The 8,967-nt window shown below is 40.6% G+C and overlaps 1 protein-coding gene across 1 annotated transcript; it reads left to right on the top strand.

The window, feature by feature from the left end:
* Positions 1-604: 604 nt before the first annotated feature.
* On the top strand, positions 605-5,162 carry LOC142496439 (indolethylamine N-methyltransferase-like). Its single transcript, XM_075603135.1, has 3 exons — positions 605-752; positions 916-1,123; positions 4,573-5,162. Exons 1-3 carry the CDS (start codon positions 605-607, stop codon positions 5,000-5,002), a joined length of 786 nt encoding a protein of 261 aa, XP_075459250.1. The 3' UTR covers positions 5,003-5,162.
* The last annotated feature ends 3,805 nt before the right edge of the window (positions 5,163-8,967 follow it).

Genomic DNA, 8,967 nt, shown 5'->3' with positions numbered 1-8,967 from the left:
ATTATTGTATACTTATTTTAGGGGAGTTCAGGCTTTATTACACAATTTTATTATTTACTGCAAACTTTGATTTTTTTTTTTTATATTATTTGTAAGAAATCCAAAAATTAAAACAATCAAATTGAGGTTCAGTGACAATGGAACACAGTCAAAAACAGGAAAAGATTTTAGAAAGAAAACTCCATCCCAAACACATTTTTTTTTTAACTCAAACCACGGTGAAATGCCAATCCCTTACTGTACAGTTCTTCCCTTACATACGGTGTGAATCACACTAACAAAATGCTCTGTTTAGCACAGACCGACTTGATAATACATAGACCACAATAAATCCATAAATGTAGTGTCATGTGTCATATCAGATGGATAATTTCAATAATCCTAATGACCAAACATTATCCAGGCAACAACATTAACAAACACGGATCAGCACCGTCCCATGTGAATGTTTGTACAGAAGCTTATCACGTGCTCTGGTAAATGCTGAAATACTGCGATGCCAACCGAGCTTCTACTATTCTACCTTCTCAAGCTGCAACTTAAGGCTTCTACACGTTCTACTGTACATAGAAGTAACAGGATCGTTACACCAAAGAGACGCACAATGGATTCCAGTCTCCACAAGCATTACCATGATAAAGAGTTTGATCCCAGAGGGTTAATAGATACATATTGCTATAATGGAACTAATGATATGTTTGAGGATTTGGTTGTATATCCGATTACACAATTGTTTAAAATGTTCTCATCAGGTAGGTTCATTATTAGTTGATATTGAAGTTACTGTAAAATATTATAACATTTTTGGGGAACTGAAGCATGTGAATAAGCTGTATTCTGTTCAATACTTTACTAATTTGAAAAACAGTATTGTCAAACAGGTGTCTTTTCCTATTTTCTAACCGTTGGGTGCAGGGCGTGTGAAAGGGGAAACCCTGCTAGATGTTTCCATTGGACCAACTGCTTATCATCTCTTAACCGTCTGTGATTTCTTCAAAGAGATCAATGTGATAGAATTTACTGACGCAAATATCAGGGAATTTGAAATGTGGAAGAACAAGGAGCCCGGAGCTGCTGACTGGTCTCACATTGCAAAAATAGTTTGTGATCTGGAAGGAAAGAGGTAAAGTATATTTCGGAAAAAATTATCATCTTCCAGGTGAGAAAAATTAATCCATCATCTCTGGAAACAGGCCAAACTTCCATCAATCCCGCTAATTAAAAACAAGGTATAGGTTGTATGTATGATGAAAAGCTCACTAGTTTTTTTAACGATACGTACGACAACTACCAGAAGGTATGGCTACCTTGGATATTGTTTACAGGTAGCCGAAACGTAGCCCACAATTCCCTCAGTCAATAAAATTGTAAAACCACACTCTCTGTAATCCCACAGGTTAGATCTGGCTGCCGTTCCCTGCACACATTTCTATTCTATCATACGAAATTTAGGTCTCTTATTATCAACACGGTTTACCCAGAGATATTTTTTTTATATAAAAGATAAAGAGGCTGTCCCAGATTTTTCTCTATACAAAATAAAGTATATGTTACATTGAAGTATATTATGTTATTGAAGTTTCACCAGAATTCTGTTACCCCACTTACCCCCCCTATCCTTTTTATTTTTGTACCCAGCCCCAATAATTTTTTTCTTTTTTATTTATGTTATATTTCTGTATATTTTTACCTTGTTATCCAATAAAAATTTCAAGTTTAATTTTTTTTTTTTCAAAATTAAACCTTCGTTTGAGGGAGCAGGAAAACCCCACTAAAGAATCTCTATGCTCAATAATGTGCATTCATTTTTTTAAATATGTATTAAAATGGTAAAAAGACAAGTCAATGCTTCAAACTACACATGTTTTTTAATAAAATTAAAATGTAAAACCACTGACTATATCATAATTAATGGAACAGAATCTCAGGACTGGTAAGAACTTGTTCCCAAACAATGCCTGTTGGTGTGCAATGGGGAGTAGGTAGTCTTGTGTCAGGTATAAAATAATCCCCTTGTAGCCCTTAGTTGCCAGATAGCCAGGGGTTCCCAATGACTAGTTGGCCACTTGGGCTGCTATGGGGTTACCTTATGCTGTATAAAAGCTGCTAAACATTTCTTTATTGAACTTTTATTCTAGGTACTGACTATTAGAGATTGGAGAACCTGTCAATATTTGATATACAGATTTTCCAGGGATCTTTTACCAAAATAGGATCCGCACATGGAAATCCGAAGGTGGATTAGGCACTAAAGTACAGTGTGACAGTGGCGCTACCCAGCAGCTGGTTTAGATCCCAATGCTAGATAATGTTCTATATAGCAGAGGTTGTAGGTTCTGATTCTGTTGGGCCTGACACCTGTACCCCCTTTCTCACAACTGGCTATAGGCTTGTCAAAATAGTTCTTGTGGAAATTCATTAAATGTAGTGTGTGTGTGTGTGTGTGTGTGTGTGTGTGTGTGTGTGTGTGTGTGTGTGTGTGTGTGTGTGTGTGTGTGTGTGTGTGTGTGTGTGTGTGTGTGTGTGTGTGTGTGTGTGTGTGTGTGTGTGTGTGTGTGTGTGTTTCATTTACAGTAAATATACGTTGTGTTTCCCTGTATCTAAGGTTATCTCTTTTTTGAGCACAGGTGTCTCTCCCTATTTATTTATTTAGAAAATGTTTTACCAGGAAGTAACACATTGAGAGTTACCTCTCGTTTTCAAGTATGTCCTGGGCATAGAGTTATGATGACAAATAATACATAGTTACAAATACATATTTACATAAGTGAACAGGGTATACATGATATACAAGACATTGCATGCACAGAAAAGATAATATATATTAAAGGCATATGTAACAAGAGACAGGGAGTGCCCAATGCTACATCCCTTGCCAAAACATATATGGTAAAAAGTATAAAATAAAATACTTCAATAATAATATTAGATACTTGGTTATTTAGTTAACCCTTTGGCCAGTAGCTCTCTTGTTGACATAACTATATATTCATGATGTGGTGGGTGTGGGAGTTTGAGCTGGCTGGGAATGTGTGTTAAAGGCGTATGTAACAGTTACAGACCAGATTAAAATGTGCGACAGCTTTAGTTTTGAAAGAACTTAAACTGGTGGTGGATGTGAGAGTCTCCGGTAGATTGTTCCAGTTTTGGGATGCACAGTAAGAGAAGGAGGAGTGGCCGGATACTTTGCTGAAACTTGGGACCATGCATAGTCTTTTGGAGCCAGACCTCAGATGATAAGTGCTGCATGTGAGGTGAGGAGCTTGTTTAGATAGTCGGGTAACTTGCCCAGAAAGTATTTTAAGGCAAGACAGGAAAGACGTACTTTGCGCCTAGACTTAAGTGATGACCAATCTAGTTCTTTGAGCATTTCGCAGTTATGTGTTGTAGTTGCATTGGAGAACAAAACGTCATATTGAATTGTAGAGGGTATCAAGTTTGCTAAGGTGGGTTTGGGGTGCCGAGCCATATACTATGTACCCATAGTCGACAATTGGCATTAGCACCTGCTGTACGATATGATTTCTGACCAGCAGACTTAGGGAGGATTTGTTCCTATAAAGTACATCTAGTTTGGCATAGGTTTTGGATGTCATGGTTTCAATGTGCATCCCAAATGTTAAATGGTATTGGAGGGAGATTTAGGGGATATGTATACTGCTTGGGACGCTATTAAAATGGTTATCTTGTATTTATATGGTGTCAATCATGTATTCAGTGATTTATAGCAATGTAATTTATAAGAGTGGAAAATAATACTAATAATAATAGTAAGGAAAAGAGAGTAATTCATAAAAAACTGAGATAATACAGTAGCAACAATAAGGATAACTGAATTACATTTCTTAAATACTCATTAATTAGTTACTATGTAAAGACTGACAACTTTCAATGTTTCAACTCTTAATAAGAATACCTTATCCTTCTACTTTCTGCCATAGGAAAATAAGTCAGGTTTCAGTGTGGAAGATGTGAAAGATGTCAGGAATTGGTTAAACATGAGATTTTTTAAATCTGTTCTATACTGCACTGGCACAGATAGAGACATTCACTGTACTTACTGAGCAGTCTTCTGCTCATTTTTACTTTTTAATTGTCTTACTCATTAGAGATGGGCGAATCCTCCAAAATCCGTTTCCGGGATTTACACACATTTTCCCCCAAAAATCGGTTTACCGGTGTAAAACCCACAAACGGATTTGGTCGATTTTAACACACGCGGATTCATCAAAATCCACCATTGGATTCAACCCATGGACGGATTTCTAGAATCCAATCATCGGATTCAGCGATCTTAACAATTGGATTCTACAAATCCGTCCACGGGTTGCAGAATCCACGGGGTGTATTGCTAATAGCAATTAATCCACATGACGCAAATCGCCCTTTTTGATATTAATTCGCTGAAATTAGCGGACCAAAGAAACCGACTGGTACGCTGTGGATCCAAATGTTTTGGGTGAAGTTGCCCATCTCTATTAGTCATTTGAGGGACAGGTGTACATTATTTTCTTCATGTACCACTGTTTGCTCCAAAACTGCCATGTGATCATTTTCATTTTGTCATTTCAGCGAGGAGTGGGAAGGAAAGGAAGACAAAGCAAGAAGAGCAGTGAAACGCGTTGTCAAATGTGATCTCACCAAAGATAACCCTTTAGAGCCTGTAGTCCTGCCACAGATGGACTGTCTGATCTGCATTGCTGCCTTACAGGTTGTTAGCAAGGACCACCAGGCTTTCTGTAACAACCTGAAAAAATTAGCGTCAATGCTAAAAACTGGGGGACATATGTTACTGGTGGGGTCATATAATAATTCGTGCTATATGGTTGGTGAACACAAGTTCTTCAGTCTGTCATATGATGAGGAGTTTATAAGAGAGGCTGTTTGTGATGCAGGATTCATCATTGAGAATTTGGAAGCATTACCTACTAAAAAGACCAGCAATTTCACAAATTATGACCATGTTATGTTTATGACAGCACGCAAGGAGAGGGAGGTTTAGTGATAACAGGTAATACAACAATGTATCTGACACTTTACCTACTGAATGTCAAAAATACAGCAAACATCTCAATGACTACTTATAAAATAAAATGAATTACCATATCTCTAGGAATTGTACATTTTTTAGTGTAACTGCAGTGACATGACATTGAAGTATGTGTGTGCATACATTTATTTGTGTACATACAGTATATGTACATGTATGATATGACCTTCATTACTGTATGTATTTTTTACATTATCTATACTAATATGTTAAAATTAGAATAAAGTTATACTATAAAAATGTAATCCAAGATAGCGATGAATTTAGAAAAATCCACCTGGAAGACACAGATGCACATTAAATTGCATTGTACATCAACTTTTGATTTACAGCTTATGGTGATGGGGGGGGGGGGGGAGGGGTGAGGTTTGGCGGTAGACATGTAATACGTTAAGGAAAAGACAAACATATTAAAGAAAAGAAAATAATTTCTGGACCCATCAGCGCACCTGCGGCTCTACTACAACTTATATAAAGAACCAATGGGCCAGATGTGCATTGCTGCTGCTCACCCTCTAATACAGGGGCGGCCAACTCCAGTCCTCAAGTGCCACTAACAGGTCAGGTTTTCAGGATATTCCTGCTTCAGCACAGGTGCTGATCATAATGGAAACCTGATGGTGTCCATTGAGAAAGGAAGTTGGCCTCCCCTGTTCTAATATCTCATATCATTTGGAATTGTACATTTTTAAGTGTTACTGCACTGACATGACAGGGAAGTATGTGTATGCACACATTTATTTGTGTACATACACTATATATACATGTTTGACAATACCTTTATTATTTATTCTTTACATTATCTTTACTATTATGTTAGAATTAGAATAAGAAAGTAACCCAAGTTTGCGATGAACTTAGACAGATCCACCTGGAAGACACAGAAAACGCTTTACAGAAGACTAAGGGCCTCATGCAGAGAGCAGCGCTATTTAAAATTGGAGAGGGGAATAAAAAGAAGCTTTAATGGAGAGTTTTTTTTCTCCATATGCAGAAAGGTCCGAAAACTGCATTTAGAATCCTTTCTGCATATGGAGAGTTTCAACCAGCGATATGAGCGCTGTTGAAAAGTGTTGAAAAAAAAACGCGTTTTTTTTTTTTTCTCCCCCACCGGCCGCCGACCTCCAGCTTCTTGCCAAATTTTTTTGGCGGAGGTAAATAGAGAATTTCTCTCCATGTTATTGGCTCGATCAGCCACTAGATGGCGATCGCGCCTTTCTGAATATGGATATTTTGTTCAACAGGGGAGATTTAGGTTCTCGCCGGTAGAAAGGCGAGTTTAAAAAAAAAAAAAAAAAATGGCGCGTTTTCCCTAGCTCGCCATTTTCACCTGTTTTTAGCGCGATTTTCGCGGGAAAATGGCGAAATTTCAAATAGCGATGCTCTCTGCATGAGGCCCTTAGTCATCGTATTATGATAAAGGTAATAAGGGGGACAAGATCTTAGCCAATAAATTTAGAGAGTTAGGGTCTAAAACATGGATTATAGTGATTAAACCAGAAAATGGGGATATTACGTATAACGATAAATATCCTCAATCCAGAAATTATGTAAAACCCCCACACTGACTCACACTGACTCACAGTGACTCACACTGACTCACACATTCAACTTTAAGATACTGTATATAATGTGGACTCCGCAGATCCAAACTCTCAAGCGCTGAGTTAATAATAGGTACAGTATATATTTAATTAAATATAATCTTCCAAAATTGTAAAAAGATGAGTTTAAGACCCGAAATACTAAAATAACAAAACTGAAATTATTAGAACTTATCAAGGCTTTAAAAAACTTGAAGACCCCAGAACCTAATGGTTTATCAAAAACTTACAACAACAATTACATTAATATCCCATCCCCAATCTTAATAGATCTTTTTAATATATTTTTGGAGAGAGAGCAGATCCCGAAACAGATGACGAGAGCGAGCACTGTGATACACCATAACGATGGTAAAGACCTAATGAGCTGTGCCAGGTACAGGGGGATTTCCCTGCTAAACACATGTAACGGTATTTGTGGCCCGGCCTGACCCACCCAATCTCACATTGGCCCCTGTGGTCTAACCGGTCCCCATTACAGTGTGGTAGTGTCTGGTGGTGCACCTGTTGGCAACAGGACTCCTGAGTCTCCCGCATGATGGTGTGTGGGGAGGACCCGTCCAGACAGGCAGCTGAGGTAGTGTGCCGAGTCTCACCTAGTTCCAGTGCAGCGCCTCCACCTCATCAGGGTCCCTGCGTCCGCAAGGGGATGATCCTGTTGAGGAACTCCTCCGTGGTGCTCCTCTCTGTACACTCATTCCACACATGTACACGAGAGGGTTTCTGAATGAACACATCTTTATTGAGTGATGTGGGCTAGCTGCCCCTCGCAGTTGAGATCTAGCCTCTCATCATTATTCACTCTGCTTCCCTTCAAAGGTGATTCTCTCCTTAATAGGGATTCCCTATCCCCGCAGGGATCACTGCCCTGTGCCAGGTCCCTGGACACAGTCTCCTCTGGAGTTACTATATCATAACTAACACTCTGGCGGAACTTGAACTCCTCTCTGAACTAACTAGCACTAGAACTAACTTTTAGACACAGTGCTGTGCCTTATGTAACTTCTGAGGCTGACACACCTCTGACATCACTAACCATGGAGTCAGAGCATGTGACCAGTCCCATCCATACACAGGGCACCCCACCAGGGTGTGAGGGCAAACCTCCATAATTACTGCTGGCATGCCCACACTTACCAGGCCTTACTGCCAACAGGAGAGATGACTGTAGGCATTTTACATGCCGCTACACTCTCCCCCTGGTGAATCCCATCGTCCTCGCTGGGACCTAAATTTGTACGCCTTCTTCCAGGAAGCACTGTAACATATGACATAATCATGTTAACGTTCACATACAATTTTTTTTCATAATACCATAACAAAATGACTACATTACAATGAGTACATTCCGCCAAGCCCGCCCCGACCAGCAGCCACAAACCCACGTAATGTATCAGTACCTCCTAAAAATAGTGTTTCGGGTCAGGCTTCTTGACCTCTCTCCCGCCCATATCTATGACCGTGACGTGATAATGCCTAGGCAGTCCCTTCTCAGGCCTATATGTCACCCTATGCTTATAGATATTTCGGCCAATGCCCCATACCCGCACTAAGTGCTCTATGCGCTCCTCAGCCTTCTTTCCTATTACGGAACTCCCTCTCCCCACTAGGTGCATTTCTATGGCCTCCCTAAGCCACCTATCCCGGTTGTCCTCTATCTCATCCATGAGAGGCTCAGGGACATACGGGTACTCCAACCCGTGGGAAGATTTATACTGAGCCATTATGGTTCTCTCGGCCCTACTAATTCTAGTCAGGTCAGCCTTACCTGCCCTCCCAGGCAACACCCATGATAGGGGCTCATCAGGATCCACGGGGTCTGATAGTATGCTAGGACCCATAGGCTCTATTTCCCTATTCTCAATCTGCAGCCATCGCTCCTGCAGCTCTCTGTCCCTCTGTTCTCGGGTAAACTCTCCCACAGCCCACCAGTAGTCCACTACATCCTCTTGCCGGATGAGGAACCGAGTGCGGTCCATCCAGGCGGAGTACCCTTCAAATAATGGGGCCCACCAACGGCTCTCCTTAAATCTATCTGACCTCCCTGACTCCCTATCATCGTCTATGGAAAATATCCCCGATGACCGTGCGGATCGTGGCAGGAACCATCTGGATGACCCCGGGGCCTGTACCGCTTGTACGGGTGCTGTCGTGGCCACTCTCAACTCTCCCCCTCCCCGAGAATCGCCCTCCGTAGCGCCACTGCGCTGTCTTTCCCCAGTCTGTCTTTCTTCCCACCTTGGTGATAAGTCCACAGATTCCAAACTAGGCGGGGAACCCGGGGACCGTGTGATTGGGGCAGGGGTTTTAGCT

This window comes from Ascaphus truei, chromosome 6, assembly GCF_040206685.1.
Source record: "Ascaphus truei isolate aAscTru1 chromosome 6, aAscTru1.hap1, whole genome shotgun sequence".
NCBI classification, from domain to species: domain Eukaryota; kingdom Metazoa; phylum Chordata; class Amphibia; order Anura; family Ascaphidae; genus Ascaphus; species Ascaphus truei.
The sequence above is the reverse complement of the archived record's forward strand: the minus strand, read 5'-3'. Positions and strand labels throughout refer to the sequence as shown.

Excerpts from the sequence above, each read along its gene's own strand:
- LOC142496439 (XM_075603135.1), top strand. The coding sequence starts at position 605 with ATGGATTCCAGTCTCCACAAGCATTACCATGATAAAGAGTTTGATCCC. Across the intron at positions 753-915 it reads GTTTAAAATGTTCTCATCAG|GGCGTGTGAAAGGGGAAACC; the intron begins GTAGGTTCATTA and ends CGTTGGGTGCAG. Across the intron at positions 1,124-4,572 it reads TGTGATCTGGAAGGAAAGAG|CGAGGAGTGGGAAGGAAAGG; the intron begins GTAAAGTATATT and ends TTGTCATTTCAG.